We start from the raw sequence: 21,755 nt of genomic DNA, 5'->3' as shown, positions 1-21,755 counted from the left end.
CCCGACCCCGTTAGTCGCCTCTTGCGACAAGCATAGTCGTCTGTTTGGGCAAGCATGGGTTGCTGAAGACCTGTTCTAACCCAGATCTTCGCGGGTCTCACATAGTGGGTGATCCCAACACGCTACATCACATAGTGGGTGATCACCAAATGATACATCACATATATATCTTCTAGCGTGTGTGTGTGTGTCTGTGTGATTCAGCTCGCAGAGTCGGACGTCGGTGGCTCGATACCCTGGCACAGTCATGTACCAATAGACGTTAACAGTTGGTATTTTTTGTTACCCTGGCTGGCGTTCGCCATAAAGAAGATATAACGAGGACTGGTCGGCTTGGAGTATACCGTGTCTGAGTGGGGTGGTCATGTTCAACTGCGGCATGGTATCTGAGTGGGCCAGCACTATAAATCGGGCATAAGCCCGGACTAGCAAAAACAGCCGCACACACACAAACACACACACACACACACACACGAACACACACACACACACACACACACACACACACACACACACACGTGCATGTACGAGGGGCGTTCAATATTTGCAACTTCAATTTAAGACCAAGTCGCAGAATATCTGGGCTGTAGGCTAAGTCTGGGCTGTAGGGTGGGTGATTTAACTGTTCGAACCCAGACTTAGCCCCCACTGACTTTTTCCTGTTCCGGCAAAATTTATGAAATCGGCCCTACGTGGAAGACGCTTCCAGGATGACGAGGACATAAAGGCTGCCACAGAGGCGTGGTTAGAGGGCCAATCAGCGGACTTTTATAAAAGTGGTATTAAAAGCTTGAAGGACAAATGGAATAAATGTATTGAGGTGAATGGAGATTATATTGAAAAATAAAAGTGCAAAAGATATTCTGCGACTTGGTCATATATTGAAGTTGCAAAACTTATTGAACGCCCCTCGTACGTCGCTGTGTCAGTGGCCTAGTATGAACACGACATTAAACACCATTTTTTTATAAATCAGCTAGCTAGCGCATCACCAGTGCACCAGTGTAGGCATTCCAATTGAGAATATTGTCCAAGCACCAGTGTTCGAAATAGACATCGGCCCGTAGGCCCGAGGCCGACAGATTTGTTCTCGCGCTGATAGTTTTTAGAAAATAGTTTATCTAAGTAATTATTTATTTAGCATTATTTAAGTAATGTGACAAATAACTTTCATATTTATAAACAGTACGATTAGACCATTCAAATAGTGTATGACATGTAGTCGCAAAGATGTTTTTCAAGCTGATAATTTCCTGATAAATATAGGCTTCATCTATCACCACCGAGACTCTGGGAACTGGATGTGATAGCAGTAAAAGATTCTGGTTGATTGGTTGTGTCTTGTAATTTATATTGCAAGAGTGCCTCCCTACTTTAGCTAAAACGCCTACCGTTATCCACTGGGCCTACAGTTTGTTTTTTCCACTGGGCCTACAGTTTTGTTTGTTTTAAATGTGTTGTCCCTTAAGGTTCTCTGTTTACTCTGCTGAGTTTCAGACACTGCCTAGCGCCCAGTAAAATGAGAATCGATTGGTCACCGTTTCTGATTGTGTCCCAGCACAATGTGGGCGGAGCAGTTCTGATGCTGTCAACCACTGGCGTGACCCTCCAAGGACTCGATAATCTACAGACGTGATATAACTGTAATATTACGAACTGCGGTGTAAAACAACACTCGTTCAGTCACCGAGCTTGAACACCCGATCCATTTTAGTCGCCTCTTACGACAAGCTTGGTGTAATAGGGACCATGTTAGTACATGTATTGCTCTGAGAGATGGAAACACGAACTACTCTTTCTATGGTAAACAAGTTTTGTTTTAGATGACATAAGCAATCTTTTCAACTTCATTTTTCAAAGCAAGGAACAACTAACAGAATTATATGGGTTTTATACCTCTTTTAGCAATAGTTTATAAATAGCAAGGCTCGTGAAAATAAGACATCACCAATTTGCGGAATCGAAACCGGGGTATTCACCGGAACGAGTAAATACTACCCCAAAGTCCAATTTTCATATTGATCAGAAGATTAAATATCGAGTATCATATTCCCTTAGGAATTACGTGGCAGTGATTCAGTAACTGGAGAGTAATTTACATACAATACGCTATGCTTTTCAAATACAGACCAACTCCCAGTCTTGTAATTTTCAAATTGAACAACGTTATAAATCCGTGGTGTTCAAGCCAAAACTGTGTCGTAACAGGCAGCCACCGTATGACTTTTAATTCATATTATTCTCGACATTGTTAGTTATCAAACCATATAGTAAATTCCATGCGTCTAAATTATAATATGTGTTGATTTTCTTATTATCACAGTTCGTATTTCCCCGAAGCTTTTGCGACGCGAAATTGAATCCGATTCCACCTCACAGTTCGTTCTTTGCATTAACCCATGCGCGCAGATGATCGATCAAGGCAGGATGGCCGTTCCTGCTCCAGGAGTTGATATGTTAGCGGAGCCAGTTAATGGCGACGTTGCCGATCAGGTATTGTAACATTGATATTAAGATACTCAAGAATCAGAATATTATATTTTCAAATGCATTAGTCGCATGTTTCTCTTTAATGCTGATCATTTTCCCGGCTTCGTTTTTCAAAATTTTACGGCAGCCATTTTGGTTTGTCTGCGCACATGCTTCGCTCATTGTACGTCGCGTCCACACGTAGGCCTATATATTGACCGTATTTTGTAATTGTACGCTGACATTCTTGAATAAAACATGTCACTAGTTCTCTATTCTTGTTATTAGTTGTTTAAAACGCATTGCGTTTGCAGCTTTGGCTTCGGGGTTTAGTCAAAGTAAAAAATCTTTAGCCTAACTAGGCCTATTGCAAGTTTAAACATGCGCAGTTGGCACCATAGAAAGGTTTTTGCTTCTGGTCTTCTCCCAGGCCTAAGAATTTCTGTGGCTTAGTTGTGTAGAGTCTGAGGCATGGAATCTAGCATCATTTCTGTCCAAGGCATGATTATTAATATTATGTGGGGAATTTATGTAGGATTCCAAACAAAGTGCCAATGACTGGCGAACAGTCATTATTTAGTTGACAATTGGCTTTGTGAGCTCTTATTTTCGAAATTGACGAATTGATGCATTAATTTATATCGAAACAATGAAGCCTCTTTATTGACCCTGTTCTCAGTGAAATACAAGACATCTTTACAAAGCTGTCACATTATGTTTAAACATGAAATTGGGGGCGGTCGGGTAGCCTAGTGGTTAGAGCGTTCGATCGTCACGCGGAAGACCCGGGTTAGATTCCTGACATGGGTACAATGTGTGAAGCCTATTTCTGGTGTCCCTCGCCGTGATATTGCTGGAATATTGCTAAAAGCGGCGTAAAACCATACTCACTAAACATGAAATTGGAAGTTCAGAAGCGTTTTTAGTGACATTTGCTGCAGACTTGGGGGCAAATATTGGCCTCGGAGCAGATCCAGATCTGAAGATGGTGATTAAGGATACCAACCAAAATCGATCACTAACATAATATGTTTTGAAATAATTCTCAACACTTACATGCAGTGATAGACTTTCCCACCCTCATAATTAAGGGGTACTGAACAAATTGATAACAATCTACACACACACATGGTGACACATACTTTTTCCATGATATATTGGTAAGAGACACATTTATTGTTAAGTTTTATTGTATTCCTAAATTTTTTTGGCACTCCAAAAAATTGCAGATCTACTTATATGTAGTATTTATTACACCATAAAAGGAAAGTAAGTGTGTATGTATATATCATACATAGCATCCACAAAGAGCAAATATTTCAGTTCATTAATATTCTCCTATGATTTTCTCAATCTCATTTGGATTCACATCATCATGGTGTTCATACATGGACATTTATAAACTGAGCTTTTCATGAAGTATTTACCATCTAAGGACCCATTATATGTTTCCTTTTAACATTGCGGCCATGACCACAACCCCTTTACTTTGTTTAATTTCAAACACTGTTAAAGGTTTAACTGTTATTGTCGTGAATGTTCACTGTTTTGCAGATGGGATGTTTTGTTAAGTATCAGGTTGTAATTAGCAAAATTCCAAAATACCTGATCACCTTGTTGATGTTTTCAGGCTCCCGCACCAGTGTTGGGAGGTCCTGACGGTGAACCAGCTTTTAAGAAGATGAAGGTTGAAAGAGGTATACACTGCATTCATTTCCTTTAGCCTGCTTTGGTTAGATGGAGCTACAGTTGGAATACAATAGGAACATCACAATGTTATCCTGTCTACACTGTAGCAAAGTTTATCCAAGAGCTGCAACTTAGTTTTGTCAATAATTGATATGTATGTTGCATGTTATTTTCTTGAAAATATTTCCACAACAGCAGAAACATCTGCTTGTAAACACAGATGTTTGCAAATGTTTTCTTAAATATTAATGTATTGTACAGCAACCTCAAAATAAATGTGAAACGATGCATCATTACTCATGGAATGAAAATGACCCAAAGTGTGGTATAGGTTGATGAACCTGTGCTTTTGTCTCTACTTTACCTTCTATATTTTCAGTTAACCTGATTCCAAGATTTCCCCAAGTTTCCCAGGTGTAGCTTATAGGATGTATTAGAACAACTAAAAGGAAACTGCCAATGTAGTCAGTTATTGGATGTGCTTGCATGAGTTTGTACCAGTAAGAAGGAAATATTAAAAATCTGAACTTCCACCTGTTCAAAATTCTAATTGTCGGCATGACTAATAGGGAGTCAGTGTTTTGCCCACTTACGACAATTGTTGACCATTCACTGTTTTTAACAACTAAGACTACTCAGTATTAGTTAAGTTGTTTCTGATGACGAAAGATACTGAAACATGGTGTGTAACTCTATTATGTTACGCTACGTCACATAGCATCGCAAATTTGTTTGCATGACACATTTCTTTCTGAACTTAGAAATACATAATATTCAGTCATGGTATTTAGTATGTAGTCAGTTTTGTGTGGTGTGCAGTTTTCATGAGAGACAACAGCTAAAATCTATGCTCTTCCTGTGTTTTGTATGATCCTCAGGATTCCAAGAAGTACTCAAAGGGAGACTACTCTGCCTGTTGAAAGCGTCCAGGATAACTTGCAATATACAGAGAAGCATTTCTGATCATGCTGTGTATCTGTTTACAAATGTTAAGAATATCAACATGACTGACATTTCTTAGAAGAATTCTGTGCATATATATTTCCATGAACCCAAAGGTGCTTTTCTGACTTGATAAATATCCTTGGTGTGTATTTGAAATATCAGAAAAAATGCTGGGCACATTTTCACTTGTTGAAATGCGTCAAAGACTGCTTTCTTGTCTGTCCACTGAATACTTTGAATTGTTGTCCCAGTGACATATGCCTCTTTCTCTCCATGTATTTTCAGCGTCAGAAATATTGATGTAAGAAAATGGGGGACCCGAGAATTCCATCCACATGATAACCTACTGACTCATACTGAGTAGTGAATGCCGGAATCAACTGCCAACGGCCCTCAGCGTCATTCTGATTAATCATACAGCTACTTCATGTTATCTAATCTCAAACTCAGCACTTCTTTCCTCAAAGGTTCTTCACTTATTTGAAAAAGAAAAGTTTGAAAAAAAACTAGACATGCGTATTAAACATAACCTGATTCGTTGTCATTAAACACAAACAATTGTCTTCTATTGTTTTCCAAAAAATGTTTTGAGATCTTGAATATGATCAAGAGAAATGAATGATCAGTAGACATATATTGTTAGGTAGCCCGAAGCTGCTAAGTAGGCAGTGATCTAATGCTGTCCCTTTCTCTGTCTCTGTGTTTTCAACAGGAGCGTGTGGACATAATACAGAGGCTGTCTCCGCGTGAAACGTGTCTGATGAGCTGCAAGGCCATCCGATTGGCTATGAAATGGTTACATCAAGCACAATAACAAGTTGACATTGTTTAGGTTCTCAATGGGGAAAACCCTCCTGTTTATTGTGTGTATACTCTATGTTGAAATTGGGGTACAAATGTTTTCTGTGAACCAAAGTTATTAGTTTGTGGGTATGATGCTTGTACTAGTAACAGATGTTTTGCAAGCACATTGTCTTGAAGTTTCCTTAGTATTAAATATTTAAAATTAATAATGCTGCAATTGAGGACATTTTAAGAAAGTTCTCATTTTTAATTTGTATGTCATAATGTGAATATCCTTTAATTTGTTTCACACTCTTAAAATGTTCTCAATTTCAGATGCTATTCATTGAAAGTAGAATACTCATGACGTCATCCTAAGTGCAACCGACTTGATGTTATGAATTTGTAGAAGCGATGACTATTATTTTATTTTACAGATAGAAGACGAGATTCTCGACAACCAACTCTGTTCTCATCCTTGCTCAAGCATTGTTAAATGGGTGTTATGCAATCAAGCCACTCAACAAAACACTTTGCTACACTAAGTAACATGTTGAGAATATTTTCTTAATGTTTTCTAGTGTTATGTGAGTGTATCTTATGTTTGTTTACTTATGGGCATGGTGGGTAATCTGTATATTATACATATGGACAGATTGCCATGACATTTTGTAATAGCTCAGTGATAATGGTTTTGTGGCATAAGACTCATTTCAATGATGTAGGCATTCTTTGCAATCTCATTATTTGTCAGTTCCCAGTCAGTTTTGATTCTAGTGAAGTTGGGTAATTCAGCATGCAGTCATCTTTCCTGTTGTTCTGGAGATGTTGTCTCAGAAATGGAATAGGTTTTGGAACTTTTTTCTGAGCTTTTTGTGGTACACACTTGTTGCATGTAGGATTTCAGATCAGTTTGGCCATTTGCTTTTCTACTTGAAGTTTTTAAAGTCAAGTTTAGGAGGTAAAACCTTAAGATCCTTGGTTCTAATACATGATGCTATGCCCCTGGGATAGTTCTTGCCCTGAGTCCTGTGTAGTGAGAAAGGGAAATCAAAACTCAAACTCTGTGGTAGTTTTTGCACCTGTAGTGCAACTACAGAAAGCTTAATGTCAGTGTCCAGGTAATAATTGTGATTTTATATTGGCAGATTGAATTTTGTCACTAATTTCCATCAGAAGAGGTTAGGCTAGTCGCAGACCTTTGACACAATGTCTGGTTATGAATCCAAAGCTTTTACACAAGTAGTGCTGGTTCCTTTTCGGGCTGTAGGCCCATGTATGCCAAACTCTTGCTTTCTGTTCCAGGCGAGACGTTCAGTTCCAGATGATGTGCAAGAAGACTCCTATATGCCAATTACTAATGATTTCTTTCTCTTCTGTTTCTATGTTTTTCATACTGGTTTAGAAGCACTAAGTGTCGTCACCTATGAGCCAGGTTAATGACAGCTTCTGTCCCTGATCAGGCCCCTCAGCCCACTAGTAGGGCAAAAACAGAGGCCTAGCATACACCACGTTAACTGCGGTAAACATGTTTATGTGAAGTACAGCTTTTTCATCAAATTGTCACTTGTTTCTGGGTTTTAACCTTGTCTACCTCTATTCCTTGGTTGATTCAGGAAGCCATCGTGTCTGTCTTTACACATTGCATTCAACTTTGCCGCTCGTTGACTTTCAAATTGAGAAAAGGGACTTGATTTGGTTGAGAATTTGGGTGTAGCAGGACGGGTGAGATTTGGTTTTAGTCTTGAGTTAGTTTTAGTTGTGTTCAGTATCCAAATTTCTGACGGAATGTATGAAGCCAGGTTTGTTGGTAAGACAGACATGGATAGGCTTCAAGTTGTTGACTTTGACTTACTAGTATATTATTGCCACAGATGATGATGAGCTGTTTGCTCCTCAAGCGGACCAGACAGGGTCTGTTCTGGAGGGTCCGGGTGCGAAGAGAGAGATGAAACCCTTCAGCCTGCCAAAATTAGGATCATCACAACAAGATTCCATAGCAAGAGCCAAGAAGTATGCAATGGAGCAAAGCATTAAGAGTGTTCTTGTCAAACAGACAATAGCTCATCAACAACAAGTAAGTCGTTTTAGTTTTAGTTTATTACATGACCCCAGTGGGATGTTGGTGTAGGTTCCCTGTTCCCTCGTAAGAGATGACTCACATGATCAGGTGGACAGGCTCACAGACTTGGTTCATGCAGGTCATCATATCCCAATTGCAGGGGTCGGTGCTTGTGATGTCAATTACTGGATTGTCTGGTCCAGACTTGATTATTTACAGACTGCCATCATATTGCTGAAATATTGCGCAGTGCGGCATTAAGTAAACCCTATTCTTGTCATGTCAATCGTCTAGACATCACATGTGACATGAAGATTTTTTACAATCATGCTTTCAGGTGTCCTGGTGCTTATGTGATTAATTTCAGTTTTCATGCTGACAGAACAATACTAAGTTAGTGGTTTGAGCAAGCTCCTGTTTGGTGTGACAATATAGCGCAATATATATTTCCATGTTATTGTTATTTTGGTTATGAAGTATGACAACCTGTTCAATTTTGTTTTCAGCAAATGCAGAATTTCCAGAACACTGTTCAAAGACAACAAGCTTTAGCACTAATGTGCAGGTATGGGTTTCTTCATCACTACTATACAAAACTTAGGAGGATGAGTAATTCCTATGTACCACGCTGCAGTTAGGATATATAAATTTGATCTTTAAAAATTTTAATGTTTAATTTTAATTGATATTGTAGCCTATTCTTGCAGTTGCAACTTCAACAACTAGTTCAAAGTCTGAATTTAGTGTTTTTTTAATAGTAGGTTGTAAGGTTTAAGATCAGACCCTCCAGTGGATTTATCTGTGCTTTGTATGTAAAACTGGAACAAGTCTAAAAGAATATTTGATTGTCTTTCAGGATTTACGTGGGCAGCATTAACTTCGAGATAAAAGAAGACACCATCAAGCAAGCTTTTCTTCCGTTCGGCCCCATCAAAAGCGTCAATCTGTCATGGGACCCCATCACCAACAAACACAAGGGATTCGCATTTATCGAATACGACGTTCCAGAAGCGGCCCAACTAGCCTTAGAGCAGATGAATGGCGTTATGATTGGAGGCCGCAACATCAAGGTGGCTTGATATTTGACCGTGATACTTCATATTCCCTTAGAAGGACATACCCTCTGGTTTAGTTTGGCACTTCGATAAAATCATTTCATGCGTTTGCACACCAGATCTAGACTAAAACATTTTCAAATAAATAAAGTTCCAACTTTTTTAGAATGTTTCAAGGGGATAAGGCTCTTGAGGCTCTAGCAGTTATCTAGAGAAATGTTTTGCAAACACATGATGTAGTCACACAAAGAGGCAGATTTCAAAATCAATTGACCTGTAGTTTTGTTGCTTTTTGAATTAGTTTACAAATAAAAGCTTGGTTTTGTGAACTAAAGAAATCCAGTAAGTATATCAATACATATGCAAACGTCCTGCATTCTAAGAAATTGGCATTAGTTTTAAGGTTTGTCATTATTTTAGAATAGTTTGATTAATCTGCATCTTTCTACCTGCTTTCAAGACCAACAAAATGATGAAATGTATTCAAATAATTTGACAATTGATCATTTATTTTCTTAACACATCATTTGTGTTTTCTTTCAATTTTGTTGAAGAGAAAAAACGTGTCTTGAAGGCCACCTTTTTGGGTATGTCCTACTAAGGCGAATAATAATTAAGGCAAACAATTACAATTATTTTGTTTATATCACTATCCAGCTGATTCTTCACTAGACTGTATGTTCTTTTGTGTTTTCTTACCCATAGTTCTGACCAATATAATGCTAGAAAAATGAGATATTTTGAAGGACTATTTTTGGTTCTATAATCACAATGTATGCTAATCTACCATAAACCATGCTCTCGAATTTATTATCTTTACATGCGATAATATTAGACCTGAAGCTGTCCAAAGACGAAGAGCGCCAAGAGATTTGGCTGAAGGGAGGTAACTCTATGTATTAGCCAGCTGACACTTGAGGGTGGAATGCAATGGGTGTAGTGTTTCAGAAAAAAACTTCGTACCTACGAGTTTTTTTATTATAAAACACAAACTACAACTTAAAAACAAGTATTAGTTCTTTGTTGAGCTTATGTTTACAATATTCTTTTGTCAAGATGGCCTCCCTAAAAATATGATGTAACTTCAGGGTATATGCCCTGGTATATGTAAAAGTTATAATACAAGCTATTAATTGAATCAATTTTTGCAGTGTGAAAGGTTGTTAAGACTGAAATATCAAGGTTTCATTCATTCTTTCATCATGAACATTAATGTTTTCCCTACCATATAGAGTTGGTATTGCAGTAAGATACTGTTCTAGCCTTTTTCCCATTTAATGATTTGCACACCTGCATGTATGACATTTTCAACTGCTTAATTAAGTTGTGTATGGGACTGTTTTGTTGTTGGAAGGTGTGTACCATCAGTTAAGGATGTTTTGATGTTAATAGTTATTTTGTGTACATTGTTTCAGGTGGGACGCCCCAGCAATATGCCACAAGCTCAACCAATCATTGAACAGTTAGCAGCAGAAGCCAAGAATTATAATAGGATATATGTAGCATCAATACACAGTGATTTATCCGAGTCTGACATCCAAAGGTAGGTTGTTTGCAGAACACTGATGTTATTGCAGGTTTGAGAAAATTCCCTTGTGTTGCTGCTTGGGTGATTGATTTCTAACAATACAGGGCTAGAAAACTGGAACTTTCTGTATGGTTGGTAATCTTCTGGAAGTTGAACCAAAGTTATACAACATTATGGCTGCTAAGTAACATTTGAAGTAGTCCATTGATGAATGGCATCAGATCCCTGTCCCATGTAGATTTCTCCGATTTTCTTTCCAGTTATTAAAGTTGTAGTTAGGCCAGCTTAATTTCTTTAGCTGAATTGTCCTGAATCCTGTTGAACAGATATTTTTCATAAAGTGAGGCTTGGATTGATTCTTGTCTCATTTTGATTGTAGTGAAAGTTGACAGACACTTGCAACATTGCTGCTGAGATGAGAGAATATTAAGATTTAATTGCCTGTTTGTGTTCCAGTGTATTTGAAGCTTTTGGTCGTATTCAATCATGTAAACTAGCCCTAGATGGATCCAAACCAGGAAAACACAAGTAAGTATCAACTTTTTATTCTGGAGGCGAAATATTCCATTGCAAGAAGAATATATCCATATTCTTATGTCACTATTGTAATAGTTTCTTAATTTGAAGACATTTCTTGGTATGCAGAAATGTTGGTTTTGTATAACTAATGAAACATTTTCAAAAAGAAAAATCCGTTGAAAGAAAGAAAATGATGTGCATACAGACCATTTTTCACAGAAACCTGTATTTATACAATTCTGTCTTTGTCAGAGGTTACGGCTTCATCGAGTATGACACCCCCCAAGCAGCTCAAGATGCGGTTTCCTCCATGAACCTATTTGATCTCGGTGGCCAGTTTCTCCGAGTTGGCCGGGTAAGCCCTTTGAGCCTTGGTAAATGTTTTCTCAAAAGAATAATTGATGATGGTTTTACATTTTGACTTATCGGAGTACTTGATTTAAAACGATGAGCCCAATGTTTATTTTTTTGTTTTGTTTTGTTCAGGCTATCACTCCCCCAGATGCTCTACAGGCACCATCAGGCCCTGGAAGCATGCCCACAGCTGCTGCTGTTGCAGCTGCCGCTGTCACTGCCAAAATCACAGCATTAGATGCACAGCAGGCTGCAGTTAACCTGGTAAGTTGTCTTTGTTTCATCTTTAACAGCCTTTTTTGCTGGAGACTTCACACTTCAGAAGTTATCTGATAACAGTTGGTTTTCTGACAGTTTTCCTTCACGAGCAACTAAAGTAACCTTGATAATGAGGTATTGCTGATGTGATTATGAAGTTGATGAGTTTGTCATGGTAATGCTAAGCCATTGTTTTAATCTCTGTCATCACTTCTTGTTTCAGGCTCCACCAGGGCTGGCCATGCCAACAACACTAGGAAATGGTGTGGGGTCACCTGATGTGAATAGAGGTGGTGTGATACCCCCAGCTGGACTAGCCATGCCTACTGTGTTGGGGCAGGCTCCTGTTTTGTCTGCTCCCTCACAAATTGCTCCACCCACTGTTATCAGTATGCCCTCCGTTGCTAGTATTCCTGCTCCACCGCCGCCAGCACCAAGCAATCCTCATGGTAAGTTGCATGCAAGCTGTGTAGAAACAACCTACTTGCTGTTCACTTCATCAATATCAATAAGTACCAATTAGCACAATAGTACCAGGGGATGCCGGGTTAGAATTACTCCCCAGCAACCCATGCTGGTCGTAAGATGCGACTTAATAGATTGGGCGATCAGACTTCATGTCTCGTTTGAAGGGGTGTCCTTATTACCCCAATTGTGTGAATCATTGCTACCAATATTTGCTGCTGGATTGTCTGTTTTGATACTGGATTGTCTATTTTGATACTCAGTTATTTACAGGCTCCCCTCAAGTAGCTGTAATATAACAACAAAGAAAGCCCAATAGGAACCCTGTACCCAATGTTGTGAAAATGTGTCACCTGGCTGATTGTATGTAATTGTCACTTCTATCACACTATGACCCAGTACTGAATACTTACACATACATGGAATAGCTGAACTTTTGCTGATTCTACGAGGAAACATTTCCGCTTGCCTAATCACAGAAATAGTAGTGAGTTTCTTGAAAGTTATCATGAAGTAGGGGAGAGGAGGTTGCTGATCTCTGCCTCAGTAACATTCTCATTGTAACAAAGTCATGCCACAAAGACTGCTGTTGGTTTCATTTGGGTGAAATGTTGGATATTTCAGTAATTGTTCCTAATTGTTTGTTTGTTGTTAAATGCCGCGCTCACAATATTCCAGTTATGATGGCGGTCTGTAAATAATCAAGTCTGGACCAGACAATCCAGTGATTGACATCATTTGGATACGATGACATGCATCAACCAAGTCAGCGAGTCTTACCAACCGATCCCGTTAGTCGCCTCTTACGACAAACTTGGGTTGCTGAAGACCTATTCTACCCCAGATCTTCATGAATCTAATTGCTCATAAAGTATAAATGATGCTTTAATTATCTTCTTTTGCTTTCCAGCTACAGCAGCATCTGTTGCCTCCGCCTTGTCAGCGATGGCACCTGATGGGAAGGATGGGAAGAATGGGAAGAAGGAAGGAAAGCAGAACAAGCTGGATGACGAGTCAAGTCAGAGTCTGGCTCAGCAAGAAAACATGAAGATCAGTGGCAGTAACGCCAGGCATATGGTCATGCAGAAACTGATGAGGGCACCTCAGGTACATACATATATATCACCACAGATTTAGATATGATATTGTTTTAGAGTCCACTCACTCTTTCAAGCAATTTGAGACTTCGACTTTGAATGTTCATATGGCTGGTAAAGAATTATGTGCTGAGATTACATTTCTTTAAAATAACCGTCTAATTATGTCTCCCCCAGAATGGAGGGAGACATTGTTTTTGGCAAGGTTCCCGTCGGCGTCGGCGTTCCCACCGTTTCCGGACCATAACTCAGAAACCGTTTAATATTTTTTCGCGAAACTTTGTATACACATTAACCCAGCACTGAAGTGGTGCCTTTTGCTATTTAGAGATTTTTGACATTTTTATTTTTTCTCGTTTCCATGGAGATAAGTTGAACATAGACTATGAATGGGGGTAAGCTTGGTTTCCGGACCATAACTCGGAAACCGTTTGATATTTTTTCGCGAAACAGTGTATACACATTAACCCAGCACTGAAGTGGTGCCTTTTGCTATTTAGAGATTTTTGACATTTTTATTTTTTCTCGTTTCCATGGAGATAAGTTGAACATAGACTATGAATGGGGGTAAGCTTGGTTTCCGGACCATAACTCAGAAACCGAAACTTTGTATACACATTAACCCAGCACTGAAGTGGTCCCCATTAGTTGTTTGAAATTTCTAGGAGTTCTATTTTTGTCTCTGTTATTTAGTAATGGAGGGTGGGAATGAAGAGATGGGGTTTAACGTGAAGTAAACGAATGAATGGGGGTTAGGGGAGTGGGGGGAGACATATGTTTTTACGAGTAAAAACACTTTCTAGTTTGGAATATTGTGTTAAAAGAAAAGTTTATGGCTTATCTTAAAGTTGCACATTCACTAATATATGATGTGTTCGTGCAGGCCCGTGTGATGGTGCTAAGGAACATGGTTGGCCCCGAGGACCTCGATGACGAGCTGGAGACTGAGGTGACAGAGGAGTGTGGCAAGTTCGGAGTTGTTAACCGAGTTATCATCTATCAGGAAAAACAGAGTGAAGAGGAAGATGCAGAAATTGTTGTCAAGATCTTTGTGGAGTTCACCGCACAGGATGGTAAGATTTTCAGTATTTTTACAGTGTCAGAATTGCAGTTACATACTTGCAGTGTCAGAAATTTAATAACTCTTACAGGGTTTTTATTATCTCTGATATTTTTGAGCCCTCACTTTCAATGTTGGTTTAAAAAAAAATATTTGCAGGTCCCAAGATGGTTTAAGTTTTGCTTCCATATTCTGTTATTGATGGAAGTTAACCCACAACTAGATTTTTGATAATGAGAGAAGACGTACTGATTAATGAAAGATTTGTTAACTCTTATATGTGTGTTCTGTGAGGATAATATGATCACTCAATGGAAAGTTCAAGTAAAAAATACTAGAAAACATGCAAAAATTTCTCTTGGTCATCAAGAGCCTTAAACTGTGTCTGCAAAACACTTCTGTATGACATCTTCCACAAATGCTGACAATCTCATACAACATTTTATGACCCTGAAAATAAACATTTACCTGCAGACAGCTATTTTCCTATTTGCCAACTGGCCCAAATTTTACGACTTTGTTACAATTTGCAACTGCAATACTAAAATATGATTTATTCCTTAATTCATACGAATAATATACCATTCAGCTGTCAAAAACACTCCATTTGTATTTTGGAAAGTTACTGTGATTCAAATAGAACCTAAGAGATTAAGTTGTCAAATGCAGGGATTCCTTGATATTCGTGCATAGTTGTCAGATATCGCATTAACACTAATTCAGTGCGATTGAAAATCGCGTACATCTTTCAATAGTTTTATCAGCATTGACACTCTCATTTTCACCTACAAACATTGAAAAAGTCGTATTGCGTTAATAAGTTAATAAATTACGAATTTTGAACTATTTCTAATGGCCAAACAGCAAGATCCAGATTTTTTAGAATATGATACAGTATGTTTGCTTCCAGATTTGTCCATATTTTTTGAAAACTGAGACTTATTCATTCAAATGTAACTCATAAACATTGTGAATGTCACAAACTTTTCAACTGGTTGCTCATAAACATTTTCTGGCTGCCGCACATGGCAAACACGCCGCATTCTGCAGAAAATAAATGACTTAACTGTTGCTAATTAAACAAAAGGGTGAACCTGGAGCAAAAATCAGTGTATAATGACCTGTCACTTCTAATTAATTAAAAAAGTCCATATTGATAAGATTTCATTTGATATGGTCAGACACCCTGTCTTTGATACAGTACACACTACAGACGGAAATAAGACAGCGAAAATGATGAAAGCACTGGATTAGGAATGTAAATTATATATTTTTTGCCAACAAACTGTAACACCATTTACAACTGTTGCTATTTCATGTCATCGCTTGTGATATATTAAATTAAAATTTTAACAGTGTCGAAAACCTAGAAATTTGCAATGAAATGAACAGCTGTTGCCTGTAAACCTGCCTTATCTATTATTGTTCTCGCAAATAATTCCTCCTTAAGTCACAATGAACTGAAATACATAAATATTAATGCATTTTCTCCTAAACTAGACAGTGAACAGAAATATTAATACTAATGCATTTTGTTGTTGACACTAATGCCAATATTTTAAAGTATTCAGAGTGGAATAATTAATGTTACCGTATTCGATGTAATAAGCGCCCAGGGCGCTCTCAAAATTAGAAATAGGGGGCTCTTATTAGAATGTTATTTTGGTGGGGGAAAAAAAGAGTTGAAAGATAAATTTCGTGGTTTATGCTGACAGCCTGAAATGTTTATATACAACAGATATATTTTTCCAGAATTAAATGCCCATAATTAAGGGTGCATAACACACATGAGTGCATATTATATGCGAATAAATAAGTCTTGTGTACATTGATCACTCGGAAGGGGTGCTGATTGGGATTGTTCAATAGCCAATATATAAGCAAATGTCGCCGTGGTCGCTTATTACGTTGAATACGGTATATTCTAGTAATGTAAATTGCAACATAATTTGAGTCACAAATACCAAATATCAAAAACAGTTTCCACTATGGGAAGACAAGATGTCTCAGCACACGCCAAAATATCTCATTGCTTTTAGACCAGGGAGGATTTTCTCTCGTAGGTAAAAATTTCAAATATAATCCTTGCAAATGAGTTCCGAAATCACATGGCTTTATTGTACCTTGGATGATTCATAATTGTTGAGCTTTGGTATCCTGACTGGAAGATGGTAACAAAATACTAATTGTAATGTTTGGGGAAATTGGCAGCTACACAATTTTATCAAAGTCGGTTACTTGTTATGCCCCGCATGATATGAGCCTCTGAAACATTGTTATTTCAGGTCTAGAACGAGCCATTCAGTCCCTAAATGGTCGGTTCTTTGGTGGGAGAATTGTGAGAGCAGAAAAGTATGATCCTGACATGTTTGAAGCTCAAGATCTGTCTGGTTGAAAACCTAAGGGAAACATGGAGAAAAACAGAGACTCTAAAGTGCTGGAATGATGGAAAGACGGTATCATTCAGTTATCCTTAAGTCAGTAAGCCAAGGTACTCCCAAATGCTGGTGTAATGGCATCCGTATGCACTACGTCACAAGGGATATCACAGCGCGAGCTGTTCCAGAAATAATACCAGAAAGTGTATGTTTCCTGACAAATGCCATCCTTAAAACTGATATGAAGTGTGTAATTTGAATGTGGAATTAGCTAACAGTTCGCATGTTTTGATGCTACAACACAGCTGATACGATTCTAGAATTTGGTGCTTCATTTTCAGAACTTTAAGATTTGACCTAAAGCAACAAGAGTCAGATAAGGAGACGGGTGAATGCTGATAGCCTGGTTCTAAACAACTTGTGATTGAATGAATATTTGTGTGATGGTGGCTTTATTCATTGTGTGACTTGCCAGTTTGAGTGAATGATATGTGTATAAATCTGGTACAACTGATTTGATTGTTTCCTGTTATGAAAATTGCCATAAGATTATGAACTAGGTGTAAATAATGTATATGAAAAGAAATTATGAGATTTTGTTTGTTTTCAACTCGGCTAAAGTTTTAAGATTTTAATGAAGTGAAAATTGAAAGTTTGAAATTGTGATGTATTAAGTTTTGTTCAATTGCTTGAGAAAGGTATTCAGAAAGATGTGTTCATTTCATCACTTGAGAGGAATCATGTAGATATTTTTAAGGTACATTGGATTCTTACCTTGATGGGCCCATCTACCTCAAAACATCTACATGTTCAAAACTAAGGCTCACAATTTGGTTGTTATTTTTTGTAATGTCAAAGTATTATGTTTTGTATCGTGAAGGAATTGTATATTTCTCTTATCAAGAGTACATCAATTCAGTCCGTGTGAATGATTCTGTTTCAGCCTTAATTTCACATTCAACTTGTGTAAATACGTATTTTAAAGAATGACTTCAAAAGGTGTATAATATGTTGATATTGACATTTTGTAAATAAACCATGATGCAAACTATGTTTGATTTTCTTATGTCTTTGTGAAAACATGGAAGGTTGAAACCCTTATTGCAACAAGAAGTAAAGAATAACTGGATTATGTCTTTATTACAAGTTCATTGCAATATAGCAGAAAAATTGGTGGGGTGTGTTCTAAAAAATATTTGATTACAAAATACATTCAAAGTATAAGTAAACCAGATTGAAGCACCTTTTCCCAAATATTAATTCCTTATACAGTTAATTGTGTTGTCGGGGGACTGATTTGATTTTGCTGTTTTTTTCCTGTTGAATGCGTGACTTTATGATTCATATATTAGTAGGGGCGGATGGGTAGCCAGTGGTTAAAGCCTTCGCTTGTCATGCCAAAGACCCAGGTTCGATTCCCAACATGGGTACAATGTGTGAAGCCCATTTCTGGTGTCCCCTGCCGTGATATTGCTGGAATATTGCTAAAAGCGGCGTAGAACCATACTCACTCACTCATATATTAGTAGCTCATTATGATCTTTTCATTATACCTCGTGAATCACCTAGTGTTAAGTCTATTAAAGTAAGCACCCTTTGAAAATTGAGAAAAAACTGAATGGTCACTTATGGTTACCGGTGCACAAAGCAAAGTAGCAGAGGACATGGACAGCAGATCAGTTTAAAAGAATGTGTAAGTGTGACTTATTATATATCACATGTGCACTGATTCAACAGATTTTGTTTGTTAGATGCCTAGAGATTGCCATGCTCTTGAGCACATGGTTCTCTGCAGAGGTACCGCCTCCGTGGTAGAGTGTCCACCCGGAGAGAGGGAGGTCCGGGGTTGGATCCCGGCCGCGTCATACGTTAAAAAGATATCTCTCTCTGTGTGTCTCTCTCTCTCTCGCACGCACGCACGCACGCACGCACGCACGCACGCAGGGCTAAGAAGTGTGAAAACTAGCACTATAAAACCGGCTTTTGTCCGGAGCATTACAAGCGCAGGCACGCACACACAGGCAGGCACGCACACGGATTTGGTCCGTACTAGTACAATCAGCTACACGTACACGTGCATGCATGTTGCTATAGAAGTGACACAACTGAAGCGATGTTATTACATTTCACCTCGCCTTTTACTCTTGACGGATTGAACAAAATACAAAACAAAGTTTCGACCGAAGACGGTTCACCTGTCTAACCAGGAACATTCTTCTATTCAACCAAACATTCACACAGCCACACATATTCATAAGTCTCATTACGACCATTCATCCATCTTATCAGATTACTAATCCAACCAACTGCAATAATCATCCATCTTAAAACTGATCCATCCAACTGCAATAATCATCCATCTTAATACTGATCCATCCAACTGCACTAATCATCCATCTTAATACTGATCCCTCCAACTGTACTAATCATCCATCTTTTCTGATCCATCCAACTGCAATAATCATCCATCTTAATACTGATCCATCCAACTGCACTAATCATCCATCTTAATACTGATCCCTCCAACTGCAATAATCATCCATCTTAATACTGATCCATCCAACTGCAATAATCATCCATCTTAATACTGATCCATCTAACTGCAATAATCACCCATCTTCATACTGATCCATCTAACTGCAATAATCATCCATCTTAATACTGATCCATCCAACTGCACTAATCATCCATCTTAATACTGATCCCTCCAACTGCAATAATCATCCATCTTAATACTGATCCATCCAACTGCACTAATCATCCATCTTAATACTGATCCCTCCAACTGCAATAATCATCCATCTTAATACTGATCCATCCAACTGCAATAATCACCCATCTTCATACTGATCCATCCAACTGCAATAATCATCCATCTTCACACTGATCCATCCAACTGCACTAATCATCCATCTTAATACTGATCCCTCCAACTGCAATAATCATCCGTCTTAATACTGATTCATCCAACTGCAATAATCATCCATCTTCACACTGATCCATCCAACTGCAATAATCCATCTTAATACTGATCCATCCAACTGCAAACATTCTCCCACCTTTTCAGAATACTGATCTATCCAAATGTAAAAGTCATCCATCTTACAAGAATTCAAGGAATGGTCGGCTCGGAGTCGGTATACTGTATCTGAGTGGGATATCCATGTTTATCTCAGTTGGCAAGCCTTATGAAACTGACATTGCACACACGACCAACTACAAACATGTTCATTTAACTATACACAGGGACGTTTATACACCAAATAAATATTGCGCAACCGCAAACATCCGAAACCACGAACATCCACCCTTAGAAACAAAACATTTCCATTTAACAACAACCATCCATCCATTTAATAACCAAACCCCGACGTTACCACGAACATTCATCCACAGTTTCCCACCTAACCACGAATACTCATCCACGTTTATCTATCTAACCACGAATATTCATCTACATTTTCCCATCTATCCACGAATATTCATCCACATTTTTCCATCTATCCACGAATATTCATCCACATTTTCCAATCTATCCACGAATATTCATCCACATTTTCCCATTCTATCCAAGAATATTCACCCACATTTTTAATCTATCCACGCATTTTCATCCATTTAACCACGAACCACGAATATTCATCCATTTAACCACGAATATTCATCCACATTTTCCCATTCTATCTACGAATATTCATCCACATTATCAACCCATCCACGAATGTACATCCATTTAACCACGAATATTCATCCACATTTACCCTCTTAACCACGAACATTCATCCCCAAACCCATCTAACGGCGAACATTCATCCACACCTTCGAACTAAATAGAATAATCACCCTACATCGGTTGAATGTTCGTTGGATGTGACATTCATAGAGAATACTACACTCATTCTTGTTAGATACTATTTTTACGAAACTCGTGAACTTTCTATGGTATCTAACGAGAATGAGTGTGGTATTTTATTTATTACCCACGTTAAATATATTTTAAGTGTAAATACATAACATCTTTCGTTCGTTGAAGGACCAAACTGAAACTGATTGTCAAATCTGGTTGCACATGAATATTTATATATGCCCAAATATGGGCATAGTTGGCATTTCTATGTATACACATTAACAGCATATGCGCCTGCAGTTTTGTTTGCAAACAAAACAGCACCGACACTCAAGATCCTTTTGGAAGAATTTCCTCAGCTTATGGTAATTCAAGCGCCATGTTGTTTGTACCTATAAGAAAATTTAAAAAGTCACAGTAGCGCCGCGGTTTGAATATCGGACCATCAGTGGGTCACTCGCACTGCCGGGGTTCAATTTGAGTGATCTGGTCGTGCAATCGTGAACAAACAACTCTCGATCGAAACAGTGCCACAAAATACGCTTCATTTCACCACGCTTATCCTTTTACGTTAAATCAAATTGAAAGTCGCGAAAGTGGTCGAGTGCGTCACGCTCATGGGGACCCTCGATCTATTGATCGGTAGTCGGTCATTGTAAATGGATATCTAGCTCGATTATCTAATGTATGTAGCAGCTCTATGCATAACTAATACAGAATGCAAACCGAATTTGATGCTTGTGACCATCTTGTTTGTTTTAATAACGGCTCGCGGTATTTTTATGAATGAAAAAAGTAGTTCCGCTGTGACAGAGGTCACGGTTATCTAATCAAAACGAATAAAACGAGGTCAACCTTGTACGACACACGTGTGACGTACGGATTTAGTATCTTACCACCTGTGTCTTCACCACGTGGGTAATAAATAGAGAATACCACACTCATTCTCGTTGGATACGATTTTTACGAAACGAGTGGACTTTCTATGATATCTGACCTCGCTTTCGCTGGATCAGATACCATAGAAAGACCACTTGTTTCTAAATGGTATCTAACGAGAATGAGTGTGGTATTTTATTTATTGCCCACGTTAAATATATATTCAAGTGTAAATACATGACAACTTTCGCTCGTTGACAGACCAAACTGAAACTGGTTGCAAAATCTGGTTGCGCATGAATATTGATACATGCCTAAATATAGGCATTGTTGACATTTCTATGCATACACATTAACAACATGCGCC

At 38.3% G+C, this 21,755-nt stretch overlaps 1 protein-coding gene across 4 annotated transcripts; it reads left to right on the top strand.

Annotated features, from left to right (window-relative positions):
* The first annotated feature begins 2,409 nt into the window (after nucleotides 1-2,409).
* LOC139453122 (poly(U)-binding-splicing factor PUF60-like) lies at nucleotides 2,410-17,713 on the top strand. 4 transcript variants are annotated; one of them, XM_071234751.1, is made up of 13 exons: nucleotides 2,410-2,493; nucleotides 4,100-4,166; nucleotides 7,761-7,963; nucleotides 8,455-8,513; nucleotides 8,805-9,018; nucleotides 10,419-10,546; nucleotides 10,988-11,059; nucleotides 11,303-11,405; nucleotides 11,537-11,668; nucleotides 11,886-12,111; nucleotides 13,038-13,234; nucleotides 14,108-14,297; nucleotides 16,570-17,713. In XM_071234751.1, exons 1-13 carry the CDS (start codon nucleotides 2,410-2,412, stop codon nucleotides 16,677-16,679), a joined length of 1,785 nt encoding a protein of 594 aa, XP_071090852.1. In that variant the 3' UTR covers nucleotides 16,680-17,713. The 4 variants fall into 4 exon arrangements, with proteins under 4 accessions (XP_071090852.1, XP_071090851.1, XP_071090854.1 ...); XM_071234750.1 differs by having other exon boundaries at nucleotides 8,805-9,021; XM_071234753.1 differs by lacking the exon at nucleotides 2,410-2,493 and adding an exon at nucleotides 7,292-7,408 and having other exon boundaries at nucleotides 8,805-9,021.
* The last annotated feature ends 4,042 nt before the right edge of the window (nucleotides 17,714-21,755 follow it).

The sequence above is a fragment of the Haliotis cracherodii genome, unplaced genomic scaffold, assembly GCF_022045235.1.
Source record: "Haliotis cracherodii isolate W230 unplaced genomic scaffold, xgHalCrac1.p SCAF_9, whole genome shotgun sequence".
NCBI classification, from domain to species: domain Eukaryota; kingdom Metazoa; phylum Mollusca; class Gastropoda; order Lepetellida; family Haliotidae; genus Haliotis; species Haliotis cracherodii.
This window is presented reverse-complemented; position numbering and strand designations above follow the sequence as displayed.